General features: G+C 37.5%; 1 protein-coding gene and 1 non-coding gene across 2 annotated transcripts in view; one reads left to right on the top strand and one right to left on the bottom strand.

Moving 5' to 3' along the window:
- Positions 1 to 9,868: 9,868 nt before the first annotated feature.
- The window catches only part of LOC149826674 (Pseudouridine synthase family protein), a 249,085-nt gene continuing 236,847 nt past the window's right edge, over positions 9,869 to 22,106 (top strand). Inside the window, exons 1-6 of the mRNA XM_090020096.1 lie at positions 9,869 to 10,323; positions 13,221 to 13,360; positions 13,788 to 14,150; positions 14,576 to 14,638; positions 15,013 to 15,229; positions 21,132 to 21,215. Of these exons, the coding sequence (XP_089876222.1) occupies positions 10,014 to 10,323; positions 13,221 to 13,360; positions 13,788 to 14,150; positions 14,576 to 14,638; positions 15,013 to 15,229; positions 21,132 to 21,208 (1,170 nt within the window). The 5' untranslated portion in view covers positions 9,869 to 10,013 and the 3' untranslated portion in view covers positions 21,209 to 21,215. The remainder of the gene's footprint in view (positions 10,324 to 13,220; positions 13,361 to 13,787; positions 14,151 to 14,575; positions 14,639 to 15,012; positions 15,230 to 21,131; positions 21,216 to 22,106) is intronic.
- On the bottom strand, positions 20,212 to 20,291 carry LOC149826675 (small nucleolar RNA Z195/SNORD33/SNORD32 family). The gene has a single exon (XR_016438317.1). It is a non-coding gene; the product is annotated as a small nucleolar RNA Z195/SNORD33/SNORD32 family (small nucleolar RNA).

Below are 22,106 nucleotides of genomic sequence, written 5' to 3' on the forward strand. Positions count from 1 at the left end.
TAGCTCCTTTAAGTGCCCATCACTTAATTCTAGGATCTATCCTATGTCTATCCATTTTGCGGCATTGTCTAATTCTAAGATCTAAAATTAAGACTATATGTTGTGTAACTACACTTTCTCCCGGTATAACCTTACAATTGATGCAACAACCCCTATCTCTCTTTCTAAGTAAGAAAAAATCTATCTGACTCGTATTAACCCCACTTTTAAATGTTATTAGGTGAGACTCCCTCTTCCTAAACCAAGTGTTTGCTAAGATCATATCATAGGACAAACCAAAATCTAAAATCCTTTCTCCACTTTCGTTTCTTTCTCCTATACCATAGCCTCTATGGATACTCTCAAATCCATCCCTACTAATGCCTACATGTCCATTAAGGTCACCGCCGATGAAAAGCTTTTCTCCATAAGATATCCCTTGTACTACTCCATCTAAATCTTCCCAAAATTGACGCTTAATGGAATCATCTAAACCTACTTGAGGTGCATAAACACTAATAATATTAATAATATACGTACCTAATACTAATTTAATAAGTAAAATCCTATCACCCTTCCTACGGACCTCAACTACATTATCTATAAACTCACGACTCATAACAATCCCTACTCCATTCCTATTTCTATTTATTCCTGTATACCAAATCTTATATCCCCAAGGTTCTATCACTTTTGCCTTCTCACTTACCCATTTGGTCTCTTGTAGACATAAAATATCAATCTTTCTCCTACACATAACATCTACTAACTCTACCAACTTACCAGTTAAAGACCCTATGTTCCAAGTGGCTAACCTAATTTTATGGTCTTGGACTAACTTCTTTACCCCCACCCGTCCAACAAAGTGAGGGAACCCTTGCCTATTTGACACCACACCCGGGCGCCGGTGTGACGCGTCGCTTCCGGGCGACGACCTAGCAACCCTTGCCCATTTATCACTGCCTCCGGGCCTATAGAGTACAACGCGTCGCTCAGTAGGGAACGCCCCAACGAAATTCTCATATTGGTTCATATTCATAGGGTATGACTAAGTTTTTATGCTGGCTGTCACCGGCCTACCGCAACCCTCCTCCTTTATCCGGGCTTGGGACCAGCAGTGTATAACTAAACAGTTATACACAGGCAGAGTTTTAGAAGCATTTTGTATAAGTTTATAAAATCTGTTTTTTCTTATAGGCTTTGTGCCTTTGTGTTATTGTGAAGTTCGTATTTTCTATATCTTTTATGAGATTGTGATCGGTCCCCATTAGAGACCACGGTTTTGTTGTGCACTTGTGTAGCCCTTTGTTGGCATTGTATTCATGCACCCTTGATTCATTACATAGTATCAGAGCTTGGCTCTTGAAGAAGTGAAAAGTTATATCGGGATTATTCTACTTGTGGTAGTGCTCCTTCAACTCTTGGACCTCTTCCAACTCCTCTACTCAAAACTCTTATAATCATTATGGGAGAAAGAGACTCCACCTCCGTCATCTCCTACAAGCACAATAAAAACAATTATTTAATGTGGGCGGCGAATATAGAGAATCACATCAATGGTAAGAAGCTATGGGATTTTGTTTGTGGCACCACTAATGAACCACAACTCAAATTGACAAGAAGAGAAGGAGGTCAAGTCAAAGCTTTGTCCGAAAAAGAAAAGGAGAAAGCTCTGCAAGAACATCAAAACAAGTTGAAGGATTGAAAAGCGATCAATACTCAAATTCTCTCATGGTTTATGAATACCATGGAATTTAAAATCACCACCAACATCATCAAGTTTGAAAAAGCACATGATGCATGGGTTTGTCTAAAAAGTACCTTCATCCAAAAAGATATGGCTAGGCTATACTATCATTAAGACATGGTACGTAACCTAAATCAAGGAGATAAAAGTGTAAGAGACTTTTGCGGTATTTTATCCCCTATTTGGGATGAACTAACCATGTTAGAACCAAAATGAGAAGGTTCGGTTATTGAAATGAGAAGATCTCAGATAGAAAGAGAAAATCTTTTCCTTTATGGCCGAGGGCCAGAATTTGAGCAAGTTAGGTTGTCTTTGCTTCATAGGACCTCGTCTCCTTTTATACGTGAGGCTCTTGCTCAAATTTGCCAAGAGGAAACAAGACTTGGAATGAACAAGTTTAATGATAAGGTCCTTGCCATAGCAAGACCCAAAATTTTTGTAAAAATGTATAAACCACCTCACTTTGAGAGAAAATTCAATGGAGAACACAATGGAGGAGGATACAAAGGCAAAATCATTTGCCATCATTGTAAGGAACCGGGGCATATAAGATCGGATTATCCCAAATTTAAGAAAGTGGTAGCAAATGAAGAACCTCAAGAATTAAAGAAAGGAGACAACTTCAATGATTTGACTATTACTCAAATAACAAAGGTCGTCTCACAAATACTTAAAGTCACTCCTTCTACGTCCGGCGCCTCCATCTCCTCCTCTTCTCTTCCAGGTAAGTCTTATTGGATTTTGGATTCGGGTGCCTCTTTTCACATGACTCATAATGAGTCTCTATTATCCGATCACACTAATTCATATTTTTCACGTGTATCAACCGCTGATGGTACCTCTTTAAAACTTAAAAGTATAGAAAACCTCAACAATATCTCAAGAAATTTTTGTCCCAAAAGTGAGGGTTATTCCAAAATTGGATTTAAATCTTTTTTCAGTATCTAAAATTTTCGATTATAGATGTAAAGTATTATTCTCATCTAAGGCTTGTTGGGTGCAAGATCTCCAGTCAGGAAAGCTGATTGGGCAAGGCCATAGAAGAGATCTTTACTAATATAGATTCTTTGTGTTTACGTAAAAACTCCTTTTGTAATCATGTCAAAGACATTAATTTAGATTTTAGGCATAAAAGATTAGGACACCCATGTATATCTAAATTATCTCATTTTTTATTTTTGGAAAATTTTGTAAAGATAAAGATTTTGTATGTGAAGATTGTATACTTGAAAAAATGCAAATGACACCTTTTGGATCTAGAACCTCCGTGTTTAATGAAAATTTTGAATTAATGCATTCGGATGTATGGGGTCCCACTCCCGTTATGTGAAAAGGTGGTTATTCATATTATGTTACATTCATAGATGATTTTAGTAGACATACTTGGATATACTTCCTCAAACTCAAATCTGAAGTTTTTTCGTGTTTTAAAAACTTTCATAATCTTGTTAAAAATTAATTTGAAACAAATATTAAAGTCTTCCGCTCCGACTCCGAGAGAGAGTTTCTTTCAAATGAATTTCAATTATATCTAAAAACACATGGAATTGTACACAAAAAAATCTTGTCCTAGGACCCCTCAACAAAATGACATTTCTGAAAGAAAGCACTGTCACATTATTAAAACTACTAGGACCTTATTTCAAAAGAAAATCCAAAAAAAATTGGGTCGAAGCCGCCCTAACCGCAGTATATCTAATAAATAGAATGCTTTCTCAAACATTGGAAAACAAATCTCCTATTGAAAAACTTTCTAAAATTCCTCTTGACTTGAAAAGGCTAAAGGTATTTGAATGTAAATGTTTTGTGCTTCTTGAAAAATATAACAACCTCTCTCCTAAAGCTATAAAATTGTCTTTCTTGGATATGCCAAAAATAAAAGAGGTTATCGATGTTATGATCAAACAAATGATAAGCTTTATATTTCTAGAAATGTTACTTTTCTTGAAAATGAAAATAGATTTGTTTTGAAAAGCCTAAGGAAGACTCTGAGTATGCCTTCTTATTTAATTTGTTACCTAAATCAAATAATGAAATTGTTGATAATGACATTTGTAATTTCAAGTCTATTAATGACTCAAGTGAAGAAAGAGAATCATCCCACAATCTCCTACAATACTCTAGACGAGATAATGGGGAGCATCCATGTACGCTTGAAAGATATAATCAATCAATAAATGTTGAAGAAACTAGTGTTAGAAGATCTGAAAGAATATATAAGCCTCCAAATAGATTTGTCTCTTATGAATCATTTTCTCCAAACTATAGGGTTTGTCTTCTAACCATTTATTCATATCATGAACCATCTAACTACAACAAAACCAAAAACATAAAAGAATGGGTTGAAGCTATGAAAATAGAATTAGATGCATTACATAAGGCTCACACTTGGGCAATTCAACCTCTCTCCAAAGAAAAGAAGACAATAAGGTGTAAATGGGTCTTTAAAATCAAAACAAAAAATGATGGGTCCCTAGAAAGATATCAAGCAAGATTAGTTGCGAAATAATACTCTCAGAAATATGAAATAGATTACGAGGAAACATTTTCCCCAATAGCTCGTATGACTATAGTTAGGGCTCTAATTGCAATAGCATCCATTAGAAAATGACCTATATATCAATTAGGTATTAAGAATGCATTCTTAAATGAAAACTTAAATGAAGAAGTGTACATGGATCCTCCTCCTGGTTTGACTATTGAAAATTGTACGGTTCTTCGTCTTCAAAAAGCTTTATATGGGCTTAAACAAGCCCCTAAAGCATGTTATGATCGGTTTAGTAGTACTGTATTGAATCTTGATTTAGATCTCGTTACACTAATATTGCCCTTTTTGTAAGATCTATAGGTACCTCATTTATCATTCTCCTTTTATATGTTGATGATATGATCATCACTGAGAATGATAAAAAATAAATTGAAAAAATTAAAATCATGCTTAAAAAATCTTTTGATATCACTGACCTTAGTTTTTTGAGATACTTTTTAGGCATTGAAGTGGCCTACTCGCCAAGAGGGTACATTTTAGAAAAGATCCTTGAAATAGAAGTTACAGAAAACAAAAGGGAGTACAACAAAGTTGTCCCAAAGAAAAATGCTAATGATATTCAAAAGGTTCATTTTCCCGGCCGGTCAAGTTTTTCTTTTTTAAGTTTTCCACAAAATGATTGGCTGGCCTGGCCATTTCCCAGCTGGTAGCTCGCCGGAAAATGGGCGGCAGCCACCCCTTTTTTTGACGTTAGAGCAAAAAAATGGCTGGCCGACCATTTCTCGGTCGGTGACTGGCCAGAAAATGGCCAGCCAGTCATTTTTTCTTTTTTCCCGAAAAAATGAGGGCTGATCATTTTCCTGCCAGCCATCGGCCGGGAAATGGCCTGGCCGGTGTCGCCCAGGTTGGGAGACACCGGCCAGGCCGGAAAATGGCCAGCCCTTTTTTCTTTTCTTTTTTAATTTTAGGTGACCAGAAAGCTGAAAATCAGGTTTGTGTCACCCAAACGGCCTTTTAGAGCGATAAGGATGAGATGTGGCCCACCCATCTCAGTCCTCAAGATCTTTGTCCCTGAGTCAACCCCTCCCCCGAAGTGGATCCGTAAGGGGCCCTAACACATCTGGGCTTCTCAAACCCAGGTTTTTTCCTGTCATCCAAATCCAAACGGGGTCTAAGTTTTTTACTCATATATAAAACCATTCATAATTACATTGATCACACTTTTAAGTTGAACTAGTGTGCTGCATAAAGAACTGCAGTACATCTAAATTTGCATGGACATTTTCTAAAAAGATAAACAAAAAAAATGTGTTTCCAAGGTCACGAAAGAGTAGTTTACCTCTTACATCAAAGGCAGTGCCTACAGGTGCCAAGGGAAAAAGCTGGTGGGGTGGTAATTCAGGTAAGAATCCATTCACTCACATAAGTCAATCAATGCGTATGAAATTCTCCCTGTATTTAATGCAAAGCACAGTATGAACAGCTTGATTGGCATAAAAAAAGAAAGAAAAAAAAGATAAAGTACAAGAATCTTACAAGCTTAAGACAGCAAATGAGAACTTTTCTCACAAAATCTGCTGTGTCTTGATTGATGGATCTTTCATTCACAACCAATGCATCAACAGATGTTCACACTGGAGCAACAGACCGAACATCCATCAAAGCTATCTAAATGACCAACAGCATTATAACCATTGAATTAGAGCTTCGGTTTTGCACATCATATACCCAAAGATCTAAGAATCTAGATTTTCCCGTGGAACAACGTCATTAGCTTATTCCAGGCCCTCCACAAGTATGTTGCTCACTTCATCATATGCATGTAAGTCATCAAATGAATCTGTAGAAACACCGGTTTCTTTTATGGATGTGTTCCCAACCATGTAACCATGTGTAATAGCATCAGGCACCCATCCCTTCTCTAACATCTTATCCAAAATGTTAAAGGCTTCCTTCTTATGGCCTTCTTTACAGAGACCACTGATCACTATGTTATACATTGCAGGACTAGGCAAATCCCCTTCTGAAATAATTTTTTGAAGGCTGCTGCTTATCATATGCAACTGGGAATGATTTACAAGACAGGATAGCAGCAAATTTAGCGTCTCAAAATCAGGAGTGAAAGCATTGCTGACCATTTGATTAAATAAGATGATGGCATTCAAACTCAAATCCATTTTACAGAAGCACTGTAGGAGAACACCAAACGTTTTTTCATCAAAGAAGATGCCTGTTTCTATCATTTGTGATACAAGTGTCAGGGTTTCCTTCCATTTGTTGAACTTGCACAATGCAAGCATGATAGTAGCAAATGTGTCAGCGTCAGAGATTGCCCCTCTACAAGATGCAAAAGAACGAAGCTTGACAGCTTCTTGCAGCTCACCCAACAGGCAAAGCTTTCCAATCAGTAAATTGAAAGATGAAGTATTAAGAGAATATTCATTTTCAAAAATGTGCCAGAAAATCTGAACAGCCTCTTTTGCCCCATTCACATGACAAAGGCCATCAATGAGTCTGGTACAAGATGTGGAATCCAAAATCCAATTTCTAATGGAAGCCTGATGAAAGAGGCCTAAACCATCCCAGTAAGTGCCAACCGTACAGTACCCACTAATCAGACAGGAAAGTGTCATACCATCAGGCTCGTAAGAGAACACAATCATCCTATCAAGAACTTCCAAAGCTGACCCTATTTTGCCCATTGCACAGAGTCCCCTTATAAGAATGTTCCAAGAAAATTTGTCACTCAAACCGCTTGTCGCCATCTTATCTAGTAAACAACATGCTTCATGAAATCTGCTTGCCTCACAAAGACCTTCTAGCAATGCATTATATGGAGCCGTCTCCCAAACACGATTCTCGTCCAAAAGCAGCAATGCATCAGAAAAATTAGCTAACTTACAGTGCCCCATTACTAAATTGACATATATCGTGACATCCGGCTCTATGCCCAATTCCATTAACTCCCTGAAAAGCTTAATTGCATCATTCATCAGGGAACTCTCACACAAGCAGTTAATCAGAACGCAATAAATGGTTGAATTAGGAGAAAACCCGCAATTCCTCATAGTGTTCAGTAACATAATTCCCTCATCTACCTTCTTAACTTTACAGATCAAAGGTATTATATTTGTAAATAAAACAAAATCTGGTTTACAACCGATTGCAACCATATCATTTAAAATCCTCACACTCTCATCAAATCGACCTTTTTCACATAATGCACTCACAATAATCTCAATAGTCCTACAATTAGGAGCACACCCTTTCCTCCTCATCCTCCAAAAATGGTCCAATGCAGACTCGATACGATCGGTTCTGCATAATATATGGATAATCGAGTTTAATGTGTCAACCGTCGGCGCAATCCCTGCTTTCACCATTTCCTTGTAAACGAACAGAACAGACCTAAAATCACTCTCCTCGACGAGTGCACTCAAGAGAATGTTGTGGGCCAAAATAGAAGGCTTGCAATTACTCGAGTGCATCGATTCCAGCACGACCAACGCCTCTCTCAATCTATGGTTCCTGCAGAAACAATCGATGAGAGAAACGAAACCGTCCTCCGAGGTGGGGCACGCTTCTTTCACCATCTGTTTGAGAATGATCTCCATATCTCCAATCTCTCCATTGACACCCAACTTCATGATCATCCTAAAGTAGGCATCCGTGGAATGCCGGTAATTCCTCTGCGCAGAAGCCCATCTGAACACCCTCAGAGCTAAAAATGGGTCTCTCACGGAGTCCAAAACTCCATTAATCTTTGTGGGTACCATCTTACCCTTGAGAGAGCGAATCGCAGCATCAAATTCCGATGAATTCGCTTCCTTGGGAGCTTCCCGTGGACTAAAACTGAGATGGGTATTGCGAGAAATTGAAGAGAGTGATGAATTCAGGCAGAATGATGCTAAGAAAGACCTCTTGGGGATGAAAGGCAGTAGCCTCACCTTCATCGAAGGGTCCCCACCGTATCAACGGACGCCGTCAAAAGGAAAACGATAAGAGACTCTCAAAACCCCAAAGGAAAACTAGAATGATGGGAAGGAAATAGGAAACGGTCCTGACCTCGATAGTTTTGAAGGAATTCCTGAGAGAGAGAGAGAGAGAGAGAGAGAGAGAGAGAGAGAGATTTTCAACTCCTGGAGAAGAAATGAGGGAGCGAGTTCTCCCTCCCTCGTTGCCAAACTTAAAGGTCTTTTAGTTTAAGCGGTATTGCTGTATGCAGCAAGGCGCTAATAGCCGCCCATCTCTAGATGACTGAAGTGTTATATCCGTCCATCTGGAGACGAGGGTTCTATACGTTGATGAGAGCTCCGATCCGGATCCGATTTATAGTGTCATCGGATATAGAGAACTTTTTATTTAGAGGCGTACCGTTTGAGTAGAAATTCCTGTTAAATCTTAGTGCGGATTCTCAAAAATGTTGAATTGATTTGATGCCTTCAAGACACCCAATATTCAACATTACTCAAGAAGCGGGTTTGGGTTTGGGTTCGGGTCAGTTCAAGAATAAAACAGGTTTGGGTACATCATTCAGGTCGGTTCGGTTTTACAATATGAAAAACCATTCAGGTCGGGTATAAAAAATAGGTCAGATCCGAACGAGTTTGGGTCTTCATTTGCAATGCTCAAGACCCCCATCTTTTTCATCACGGGTGTACATTTTGGACCAACTTGAACTCGTGGGTCCGCTGAAATCAAGTCGGTTCGGAATGTCGGGTCAAGTCAGGTATACCTGACCCAGTTACACTCCTAACCACTCTTAGGGTAAAGGGTTCGGATTCAGGTCGGATATGACCAATACCATATCCAATAAATGGAAATTGGCTAATCAGAGTTGAAGTCAAATTCCAATACAGTTTGAGAAAAGCTCATACCATGTAATCTGATATGGGTATCCGTATCAATCAAATCTAAATATTTGTCAATTCAGTGGTAAAAATTCAATTCCATATTTAAATCTATCATAATTAGATATGGTTCTGGCTTGCCGACTCCAACCATTTTCAGATGAGATCAGATTCTGGATATCAAATAAAATCCAACCCGATGACATCCTTTAATCCAGTTGAATATCAAATAAAAAACTGATGTTCCTATCATTATAAAATCATGATAATGTTGTAATATATACTATGAATTTGTGAGATTTTGAAAACCTCCAACTTATTTGAGTTTCACAGGCTATGAAATTGTCGCAAAAGAATCGGGAGATTTTCAAATATCTGTGTGACATTTGTGACGCTCATATGGTCATAAAAGAATCTAACCTATTTCCAAGTCAGACTATCCATGTTTTAAATATTTGATATTAGATTAGGTTTCTTGATCATGTTTGAAATTTAATTCGCATGGAAGTATCTTTTTTTGTATGGTCAGAGACTTAGCCACGCAGACTCTGCCTGTTGTATAACTGTTCTGGCAGCCTACAACTCCCATGGACTTACCCCTTGACTCCATAAGGTCACCACTCTTTGACTTGGGCACGGGGTGAGGGCCATGAGATTTGAACTTAAACCACCTGCTTAACTGCTTAGGCCCATCCCACAACGCCAAACCCTTTGAGGCATGAACCCATTTGAACAAAAAGCGGTTTTTTTTCGCATTTATCATAGACATGTTTGTTTCATCCTTCGTTGGAAAGGAAAGAGGTCCAATTTGCCATGGAATATAGCCTCTTTCGTTGGTAAGGGCACGAAACAAACGCCACCCCCCCCCTTCTCCCGCCGTAAGGCACTGCCTTTTTTTTATTATGACCCACATCCGAACACCCCTGCAGCAGCAGCCGAAGGGATTTGGATGGGTCATGGCGTTGTTGTTGTAGCCTGCAACAGGGTGCTTACATTCCCTCCTCCTACCAACGGCCCACTGCCCACTTCCTTCTCTGCTTCAAAAACTGTGAAAGCTCTCCGCATCTCACTTGGTCGTTACTTTGGTATTGCTGTTAGTGGTGGTGTTCCTTCACTAAGGAAAGCTTCCTGCCGTACTGTCAACCAGCTTGGAGGTGGTGCTGAATCAGATGAGGATAGCGCTTCTTCTGTGAAGCCTCCTCCGTTGCCTCAATGGAAATGGCGTCTCGTGATCGCATACGATGGGACCAAGTACGCAGGTTCGACTTTTCGATGCACCCACAAAGTTCTTTTGTTCCTTTTCCTTTTCTTTCTGGTCACTCTTTCCTGTTGCCTGTACGATTTCTTTCATTTGCGTCCGGTAGCATATTAGAGACTCTTATTGTTCCATAACTCGAACTGGTACGGATGTTTCTTGGAATAAAACAATTCATTACACCAAATGAAGAAGTTCCTTATCATTTTCCTCTTTATCTGAAAAGGAATGGTAGCAGACTTTTGTACGGACTGCCTTTGCATTACTTATTTTTCCCACTTTTTTGGTAATTATTTTACATCAATGCTCATGACTGCCTGGCTTGATGCTCATAGTGAAGCTCTTGTTTGGTTGGCTAGGCATGGTAGTGAACCTGAGCTCTCTTGATGGTGGCATAGAACGAATTTGGGCACCCTGTGATTCATTGAAACAAGAGAGCTAATTCTACAGCGAACCTTGATTCAACATTATAGATTGCAGGCTGCAGCCTAAACTAGAGAACCTGATGAGTGATGACCATTATTTATACCACCATTCATGGTTTATACATCTAAGGCAGGAACTATTTTGCAAAAGTAGCTTTAGTTTGGTATGATTGTAATGAAATCAAGAAGTCTTTGCACACCTCAGACAAGAGGCACAAACACACCAACAAATGACACAAAAACCACTAAGGGCTTATGAAGAACACAAACACAAAGTGCACATGCACAAGTCCACTATGGGACAATCCAAAAATCACTAAGGCTTACACAAGCACAAGAGCATATACAATATCAAAAGAGAGACAACACTTTAAAATAATGAATTTATTAATCAAGGAGATGCTAAGAAGCTTAACGATACAACGGGCTTTAAAACCTTATTTATAGACAAGAAGAGGCCAAAAGGGAGGCTCCCAACGACTATAAGGAGGCATTTTACAATAATACCCTTACACAAAGATATAAAATACAAAAGATAGAAAAGAAGAAAAAAGAACTATTTTCTAAATGACAGAATTATCCTTGTACAAATGACCAAAATTCTCCTTGTGGGCAACCCTAAATTACATTATTAACCATATATATATATATATATATATATATATATATATATATATGGAATCATACATATAACTTAACAATGATATCATAAACCTGTTTAATAAGCATGCTGCATTCTAGCATATTTCCACGAGTTGAGGTTGGTAGAATGAATTTGGAACTCCTTTTATGCCATTTTCTTTTTAGCTTAAACCCTTAAGAGTTAGAGGCAACTTTTGATTTATCAGCAGAAATTGGTTCTTTTTTGCTTCTTATTGGTTTTAGGCTATTGATCTATAATCTGTACTGGTTTTCTTGTATTTTCATAGCTATTGCTTCACTTCTGGAGTTGGACTGCCCGTTTTAGCAAACGCCAATGGAGAGCAATTGTGTTGTTTTTTTGGGACAGCAATAGATTGGTTATTGAATGTCACTTCTGATCTCATGGTTTAACTCACTGGCATTTTGCACATAGTTGCTCCAGTTATTGAAATATCACACTATGTGTGATTGATTGATTGGAGTTAAATACACTTTTAAGCTTTATCCTTGAGTTGTGTGTAACAGGTTGTGTGAGATTCACACTGTCTATTTAGTCATAAACCTATGCCTGTTACATATCTGTCTATTTGATATAAACAATTCTGAACATTGCTATGGTACAAAGCATCATTTCCTTCATCACTGCCCCTTCTATTATCTAAAAGTTTGGCTCCTCTTATGCAACTAGATTGTTTGAAATATGTAGCAATATTTTTATTAACAACAACAGTGTGGACAACCTCAGTTGTGTTGATTTAGCAATGTCTCAGTGAAATACTCATGACAAACATCATCCTGAAGTTGTTGTTATGTCAGTCATCCTCCTTTGAGGCGCATGATGGAGCACATAGACAATATCCACAGGCGAATCTGTTTAGACAGACCAATTTCTATTGACTTGATATTGTCTCTTAGGGGATGTTTGGATAACACACAAATGCCCTTTAAACAGTGATTTGAATATAAACCAGATTTTTTCTTAAACACCTGTTCTGGGATGTTTGGATGACACTACAACCTGGTCTTTGGGGAAAGCCAAGCCTCTCCAAAACCTGGTTATGGAAAGCCAAGAATGGGAAGGATTGGAGGGTTGTTTTTGTTACTGGGTAACCCGTTTTATTGGGGGTGGCTTTCCTCCTCCTCCCCCCCCCCCCCCCCCCCCCCTCCTTCCCATTCTTCTCAATACTATTCTATTTGCATTGGCCACTTTCTGGCCATATCATGGCTGAACAGTGGTCAGAAAATGTCTAGATGATGCCACCCAGCTTGGACAGTACCATCCCATCCATTTTCTGCTTGGTGGATCACCAAAAGCATGTACAAATTTTTTTCCAGCCAACATAACTGACCATCCTCTGGCCATGTTTATGGTGTTAAATGGCAGTTGAGTGGATGGTGTGATCTGATGTAGACAGCAACATCTCAGCTATTTTCAGCTGGCGAGTCACCCAAAATTATCAAAACTTGGTATCTTTTTTTCTTCCTGGCCACTATCCGGCCATCCAACTGTGTTGGAAAACCGCTGGAAGCACTGTTATGTTGGATTGTACCTCCCAACCATTTTCATTGATTGAGTGACCAGAGAATGGCTGGAAAAAGGTTGAAACATCTCTCATATTTGCCGTGTTGCAAATTGAAGAGACATACTCACACAGGCGTAGGATTAGACAGAGGCGCTTTCCATATATCATCAATTTTTTTGTATTTTTTAATATGGCATCTAAGTTCCTTAAACCTCATACACTTTTAGTTTCATATGCTGCTGCTGCAAAAATAATAAAATGAATTTACTCAATCATGGTTTCTTCAACTGCTTGACTTTGTTATATATTAGGTTGGCAGTACCAGCAAACTCCGCCCACCATCCAGTGCACTGTGGAGAAGGCCTTAACAATTGCTACAAAACTAGGACGAGAAGAACTTTGTTTGGTTGGGGCCGGTAGGACTGACGCAGGAGTTCATGCCTGGGGTCAGGTTTGTCCTTCTTGCTTATTAGCAGCCTGGAATTTGTGCATATCATGATAGCTGATGATGTGGATTCATTCTTACAAACATGAAGCAGTTAGGTAATAGTTTCAAACATCTTAAAGCTAGAGAACTAGGAAATGGCAATGCGTAGAAGTCATGAATTTCTCACTTAACTAGCACTTGTCAAACATTTCCTTTGTTCTATTCAGTTATCATTCATCACAACTAGGCATACAATATTTGATTTTTTTCATCGTTGTCTGCATTTTCTAGAGTTATATATATATATATATATATAATTTGTTCCATTCAGTTATCATTCATCACAAAAGATATCCAATATTTGATTACTTTCATTGTTGTCTGCATTTTCTAGAGTTCGATGGAGAGAAAACTTTTAGATGCACTGATCGCAATTCCGGTGTGTTTTCAGGTTGCACACTTTGTAACACCTTTCCCTTATGATAGCATAATGGAATTGCATGCAGCACTTAATGGAATACTTCCTTGTGATCTTCGGGTGAGGGAGATTAGTTCTGCATTGCCTGAGTTTCATGCTCGATTCTCTGCAAACAGAAAAATTTATCATTATAAAGTATATACCGCCGCTGTCATGGACCCATTTCAGCATCTTCATTGCTATCACTGTGCCTTCAAACTCAATCTTGTTGCTATGAGGGAAGCGGCAAAAGATTTCATTGGAAAGCATGACTTCTCCGCTTTCTCTAACTCACAGCACAATGATAGAAAGCCTGATCCCGTGAAGGAGATTTTTCGGTTTGATGTTATTGAAATGGTACTTGATCTGTTCCAGAAGTATACTTGCTATAGCAACTGCCATTTATTGATGAAGAAAATCATTGATTTCTTTCTTTTCTTTCTCTTTCTTTTTTTTTACCTTTGTTTTTCCTAACTTCATGTCTGTGGGTATTTACATGCAAGCATGAGGTTTTGTGAGTTGTAGGGCTGCGTTGGAGCAGTCATGATAACTGGACTTTTTTGTTTTTCTTCAATACTAAAATCATTTCCTCACCCAATTCTCTTTTTGTGGTGATGATACATTTTGGCCAATACTCAAATTCCTTTTTGTCGACAAAAGAAAAGGAATTTGAATATTGGTCAAAATGCAAATTTCTTTCTGTAGTGAATGTTGAACTTTAGGCAATATTTTATGGGCTTTGATTTTTCTTTTTTTCCTTCTGGTTCCCCCTTTTTGGCTAGGATGCTGTTTTGCAGCTTGAGGTTGAAGGTTCTGGTTTCTTATATAGGCAAGTGCGGAACATGGTATGCTATTTCTTCCTCATTTGAAACACAAAAACAACAATTCCATTGCTGCAGATTGTTTTATTTTACTGCCATAAATCAAGTTCTTTTCAGTTTGATACATAATCTGCTAATTTATGATATAATGATGTGAGTTTTTTTCTTATAGATGTATCATCAAATTTTCTTCTTGAGATGTTCATGTCTTTATTTTTTGAAAGATTGGCAATTTGTCTGAGGGTATTTTATTCTTAGGGATATGGAATGTGAATGGCAGAAGGCATAAAGACTTCATAAATTAAACTTGTTTTTAAGTCCTTAAGATATTGAGATCATTTCATATGCATATTTTAGTGATGCTAACGGCGGAAACTGCGAACATTGTATTTCTGCAGGTCTCCTTGCTAATTCAAATTGGTAAGGAAGCACTTCCTCCAGATATTGTCCCTAAGATTTTGGCTACCTGCGATCGAAGAGAACTTGCCAAGGTTGCTGCTACTGCCCCACCTCATGGACTCTGCCTCATGTATGTCAACTACAACTACGAAATCCTCCAGCCTCCACCAGGTTCTCCTCCTATTAGTTTTGGCAGAAATCATCAATTAATGAAATGTAAGCTTCCATTTTACTGACTCGCCTGCTGCTTGTGTGGCATTTCTACTGAGCAATTCATTCAATTCAATTAAAAGCCTCAGTTATATTCTTTATTAGTTGTATAAGAATTTTGAGGCATGTAGCCTGATACCGGCTAAATTCAGTCTTCAAACCACACAACCGGATTACTTGCTGGTTTAAGTCAAATTATGCTTATGCAATACGCTGATCGGAATGGCATGAATAGAACCATTTTACTAGTAAATCATATTTTAGGAAAATTCAACGGAATAGAAGTTGTCCTTCTCTGGAGCATTTTTTTCTTCCAAATTCTGTTGAGAATTTGCATGAGGTCATCCCTGACTCGCTGAATGGAGCTGTCTACCTTCTTGGACGTGGTTGTTCTGAAAAAAATTGAGTCAGCAGGTGGTTGATCCAGAAGAACCTTAAATTCACTAATAGTCCACTCAGCCATCTCATCTTCGTTACATCCAGGGATGTACATATTCTTCTGACAGTGGCTTCAGTCAGGTGTCCTGATCGCTGAGATATGACTTGTTGACAGCCCTAGAACGAAATTCCTACTTGTGTGGAGAAGTTTCCACGTATTTCCATCAACAGGCCTGAGAGTAGCAATGGGAATCACAACTTGGTTTGCATTAGATGCAGCTACAATTGTAATGGGATCTGGTGTTGCAACAAAAGTAGTAGTACTCACGTTTTTCTTGATGTTTGTTCTACTAATGCCTATTGGGATTGAATGAAAATCATCGTATTCTGGAATATCTTTGCTATTCTTATTTGCTTAGCATAGGCATTGGATGGTATTGTTTCTTCATAAATAAAAACTAGATTGTATGATGTTCTTGCTTGACCATCAGTTGCTTATGTGTCCATGAAAAAGTCACATTACTGTCTTTTTGAGTTCCTTGTCCAAGGAGATTTTTGACCATCAAGTCCCCATGATGCACACTTTATTAATCAATCCAAAAGCGCTTTTCCAATGGAGTTGGCAATCAAGATTTGTGTTAAAAATCCAAAAAATTGCAACTTACAATTACCATAAGATCTAAAAGAAGAGGTATTGGCATAAATAGCAGAGAAGTTCAAGGATTTTGGAGATGTAAGAAGGATTAATGTAATATCATGTACTTTTCTTTCGTTAAAATTATGAGGTTTCTGAAAAATTTACTAATACTTTGGAAAGTCGATTTTAGGTGGAGTCAATTGAGTCTGGGACCATTGACAAGACATAAATGAGCCAATTAAGATTTGGTGAAATTTTTTATTTTTAACCTTTAAAATCAAGCAGAATTAAGGTTAAATTCAAGCGAAATTTAGGTAATATATTATTAGACGTGTCTCAAAATTCTGAAAACATTGGTATTTTGTTTTTCTGAATTCGGGCTACAATTATCTCGAAAATCACATTTTTTCAAGAATGACTCGCCCTAATATGATTGGTTCTGGATTGGATTGGATTTGATCTATTTGACCCAAGTTAATACGGATCTGGACTTAGTTTAAGACCTCTATTAATTAGGATTTGTTCTAGTTCGCGATCCATATAGATATTGGATATGAATTAGGATCTTAGATTCAAATCTAGATCTAAAATTCAAGTTCAACGAATGTAAAGTTTTAAATTTAATATACATGTTTAATTGAGTGAATTTGCGAATTAAAAAGACTCCTAGATGGTGGTGATACCCTTTGAAACTTTCTAGAAATTTATTATTTAATAAACAATTAATTTATTATTTTTGATTTTTTTTATATAATAGCGACCTAATATGTAGGGATTCTACGATAACCCAAATGAGGTTAAAGTAAAATAGTAAAACAAAATAAAATAACAAATGAATAGAAAAATAGTTAAAAAGAAAAGATGAGGTTAGAGATAGAGTTCTACATTAGAAGAACTCTATCTCATGGCCAAATTGGTGAGAAACTCAAGAAGGGATGTCACCTTCTCTCTAGAAGATAAAAAAAAATAATTATAAAAGGGTCTAACTCACCCCTCTCTCTAGATTTCGTTTTCTAGAGAGAGGGGGGGGGGGAGAGAGAGAGAAGAAAGAAAAGAAAGATAAAAAAAGTGAATAGAGGAAAAGGAAAGGAAAGAAGAAGGAGAATGATCTCTTTTCGTTTTGGGCATTCGATGAATTTTTATAATTTTTTTGTCTCCAATTAAAGGTACGGGTTCCTCTCTTGATTCGAACTGGGAGAAATAGTTTAAATCAGATTTGTGTAGGGATTTTAGATGAAAAAATAATAAATATAATTTTCTTTACATGTTTGATCACATGCCTTGATGCACGTGGGCATAAAACTCGATTTTTACGAACACATGGTTTGTTTCTCCTGTTTTTCATGTTTTAACTATTGATTTTCTTTGCAACAACATGCTATATATATACATATATAGATAGATAGGTATATAAAGTATTTTTACCTTGAAATCAACCATGTTTTTGGACCAGCCAACGCAGTTCTGGTTTGGGTCATATGTGACCCCAAACCAGGCCTGTGGCAGACTCTAATATATATATATATATATATATATATATATATATATATATATATATATATATATATATATATATATATATATATATATATTAGGTTGTGTGTGGGACAGTGCATGCGAGGTCTGATTATGATCAGATCTTATCCAAACCAGACTTGTCGCAGATTCCAGCATGTCGTTGCTGCTGATATGACTATGTTAGTAAAATGGATTCGGTATATGGTTATTTGGTAAGTGTTTTATATATGCGGTTGAAAATAATTTTTTTCTGTTGTGATCAGATCTGCCAGGCATATGAGTGTGCTGATTTAGAGCATATATGTATATATGTATGCAGATCTCGTACAGAACTGCAACATATATATATATATATATATATATATATATATATATATATATTAGGATATATATATATTAGGCTGTGTGTGGGACAGTGCATGCGAGGTCTGATTTGGATCAGATCTTATCCAAACCAGACTTGTCGCAGATTCCAGCATGCCGTTGCTGCTGATATGACTATGTTAGTAAAATGGATTCGGTATATGGTTATCAGGTAAGTGTTTTATATATGCGGTTGAAAATAAATTTTTTCTGTTGTGATCAGATCTGCCAGGCATATGAGTGTGCTGATTTAGAGCATATATGATGCAATATATATATATATATATATATATATATATATATATATATATATATATATAGAGAGAGAGAGAGAGAGAGAGAGAGAGAGAGAGAGAGCCCAGATCTGCCAAGAAGCTAGCAGACAGATCAGGTGCAGGTCTGTCAAGTATAGGTATGTTTCCCTTATCAGATCTATTGTGTTTTTGCACACGTAAATCTGATTTCGATCGGTCAGGCATGTGCATATGCAGATCTGGTCTAGATCTATCCTGCACTTACCTCCCTTTTTGCTCATGTTAGGGGCAGATGGTTGGCCGTCTATTATTAATCTGATTTTTGAATTATAAGTTTGTTTTTAAGATCTATATATGGACTGCCATGAAGTTTTATTCCACTGTTTGAAATTCAGGTTTGGTTAACCATATTATGGACTGTTATTAGATTTTTTTTAGTACAACCGACTGTCATCAGTTGAGCTTCACCCTATGAAGCTTGGTCTAGACAATATCATGTGTCTCACAAGGCTAAGTTATGACATGTCCTATGTTGATTTGACTAGCATGATGGAATATATGTAAACCTTTGTTGATTATGTCTACCAAAAACATTATCGTTGTTATGTACCTCAACAGTTTTACTTGTTTTCTTTACAAAACAAAAATACGTTACTGCTATGCAAACCAAGACCAGTAATGTGGTTAATATGTAAGCCAAAATCGGTTTTGTTTATGATGCTTTGAAACTGCCGACAACTCTGTTTGATGCACCCTGTCTTCGGCTGCATACTTAGCTCATATAATGGCGACCTATCAGGGTAGGCAGTAGGGATGGCAGTGGACCGGGTCGGGGACGGGGGACAAGGTCTCCACCCTCACCCTGTTTAAAAAATTTAACCTTCATCCCCGGTCCATCCCTGTGGCAGGGGAGACTTTGGACCTCCACCCCCGCCCCGTCTCAAAATAATAATCCCCATCCCCCGCCCCCACCCCCGTCCTGTCCCCGCCACGCCCCGCCCTGTCCCCGTCCACATGAAGATTGCATTTTTCTTGTCATTTTTAATAAAAAAATATGCAATGTCCAAAAATATTTGCTTCTCTATTTGATCAAGTCCATCATAACTTATTTTTAAACTCTCATGAATATCTTTATGTTGATTCTTTAAGGTCTTCAAGATGCTTTCTCATTCCTCTATATTGTTCTTATCAAAAAACAGTGAGCCTAAAGTGTTAATGGTAGCCCACTGCTGCACAACTTTCTCATATAATTTTTTCAAAAAAACTGAGTTTATTTTTAATCAAACACTACAATATTTGCTAATTGAGAGTAGAAAACAAATTTTAAATAATGTAATCAAGACTTTATGAAAGCTTTTTAAGATTTTCAGTGAAAAACAACCCACAAAATACCAGAATTTCATTACTTGAAAATTTGTATATTTATGTCAAGAAAAAGATGATCTAACAAACTATGCTGATTTGGTTGAAGCAATTAACGGGAAAAGCAAAACAGTAGCAGTTCCACCATAATCTGAACCTAGAACAGATAAAAAACAGATTAAAAAAAAAAGAATTTTTATGTGCAACCTCAGCCAAAAGATGGTGAGAATGGTTAATGAATAATCATTGTCGCGCTCAATAACAAAATTCGATATCATCATTGATTACACCAACATAAAAAATCAGACAAGAAAACTTTAGGTTGCAGTTGGTTGCACACATTTATCGTACCAACAAATAGAAATCTTGATCCAATGTAATTTTAAAGAAAATGGGTGCACCTAAATAGACCCTTCAAAATCCCACAGAAGCAACAAAAACAAATTAACGCAGAGAGAGAGAGAGAGAGAGAGAGAGAGAGAGAGATGGTAGTGCATGTTATAGATTCATCACTCTGTTACAAATTTTATTGGGTTTAACCATCATCACGTCTCCCCAATTCAGTACCCCAAATTGAAAAAAGATTTAACGTACAAAATGAAGAAACTCGCACAAAGAAATAGAAAAGGGCGAAACAAAAAAAGAGTGAGATACGGTAATCTTTTCAAATGTACAAAACTCGGCTAGATTTTCTACTTCTACAAAACAAAAAGGGCTTCTGGCTGCAGCTTCTCAAAGATGGTATAAAAGAAGAAAATGAAAATTTACCTTCTCTCTCTCCTTTGGGCGACGACGGTGAGTAGGGATGATACAATATTTTGTCTAATAATTTTTAAGGTTAGGGTTAGTAAGTTAGTAGTATATATAAACATGGTTGTTTTGTAATTTTATTACTTAACTTAGGGTATTTTAGTAATATTATTAATGGGGCGGGGATAGAGCAGGGCGGGGCGGGGGAAATTGTAAGTCCATCCCCGCACGGGGATGAATTTTAACCTTCATCCCCACCTCCATCCTCGTTTCATTCCCTTCATCCCCGGTCCAAACGAGGCGAGGCGGGGCGGCGCCCCGTTGTCCCCCGGTCCACTGCCATCCCTAGTAGGCAGCACCCATGTACAACCTTATGTGTTGTTCATGGCACCCTGCCGTGTACGGTGAATAGCACACTATTGTGCACGATGAGCAGCAACAGTATGCTGTTGGTAGCATGTTGTTGTTTGACTTTGTACATCAGTAATATGTTGATTTAAAACATGTTATTGTGCATAATGAATTGTACTTGTTATCGGTTCATGCCGCTATTTGCGAGTGTACAAGTTGTCTAAGCTTGTGCATTGCTTGAATGCCTGCAATTTGATCGGGTCTGACAATTATTACACTTGTGTGCTTTGATCAGATTTGTTAAATGGCATGCCTTGTGCAATCCGATCAGATTTTCCATGGTCTATGGCACATGAATTTTGTTCAGAGTAGCAGTGTGGTATGTTTTGTTTTTCTGAACTATGTAGTGTTGTTCAGATTCGATCCATATTAATTTCAGAGTACTTATTGCATATGTTATTCATTGGATTACCATATTACAATGTTTATGTCATATGCATGGAAAGTTATAAAAATTTATGGTATACATAAATATGATCGTGTGCATGTTTGAGAGCTTATGCATGAGATAAATCATGAAAGCAAAATGCATGTTGCAAACAAGTGTTCATATGCATATCCTCCAATGTTTGTATCATTCTTTTCGATTCCAATGTTTGTATTGTCCTTTCCGATTGTTCGTCTGTTTGAGGGTGAAAAGTTATACTAAACTTGAGTTTTGTTCTTAAAGCCTTCTATAGCTACCACCAAAATTTTGAAGTGAACCTCAGATTTCTAGCGAAAATGATTTATAATGGAATTTCGTGCAGTCTGACAACTTCGTCTATATATAAGTTTGCAAGACTTTCTAAAGTTTGGTTTGCTTTAATCGGTAGAAAGTGTGTTAACTTTGTCAGACGATCAACAATGACCCAGATTGCATCGTACTGGTGCTTAGTCTTGGGTAGACCTACCATAAAATTCATGGTAATGTCTTCCCTACTTCCACTGGGGTATCTCCATAACTTGCATCGAACCTCCAGGCTTTTGATGTTCAATTTTAACCTGTTGGCACACTAAACATTTTGAAACATACTTTGTAATTTCATGTTTCATTTCATTCCACCAAAAGTTTTGTTGTAAATTCTTATACATTTTAGTGCTTTCAAGGTGAATAGTAAACTTGGACTTGTGGGCATTATCTAGCAATTCTTTTCTTAATTGTAGATCTTTAGGTACCCATAACCTTTGACCAAACTAAATACTACCATCTTCTTTTAAATGTAACGCC

The sequence above is a fragment of the Nuphar pumila genome, chromosome 10 (genome assembly GCF_984573655.1).
Source record: "Nuphar pumila chromosome 10, dmNupPumi1.hap1.1, whole genome shotgun sequence".
Classification (NCBI taxonomy): domain Eukaryota; kingdom Viridiplantae; phylum Streptophyta; class Magnoliopsida; order Nymphaeales; family Nymphaeaceae; genus Nuphar; species Nuphar pumila.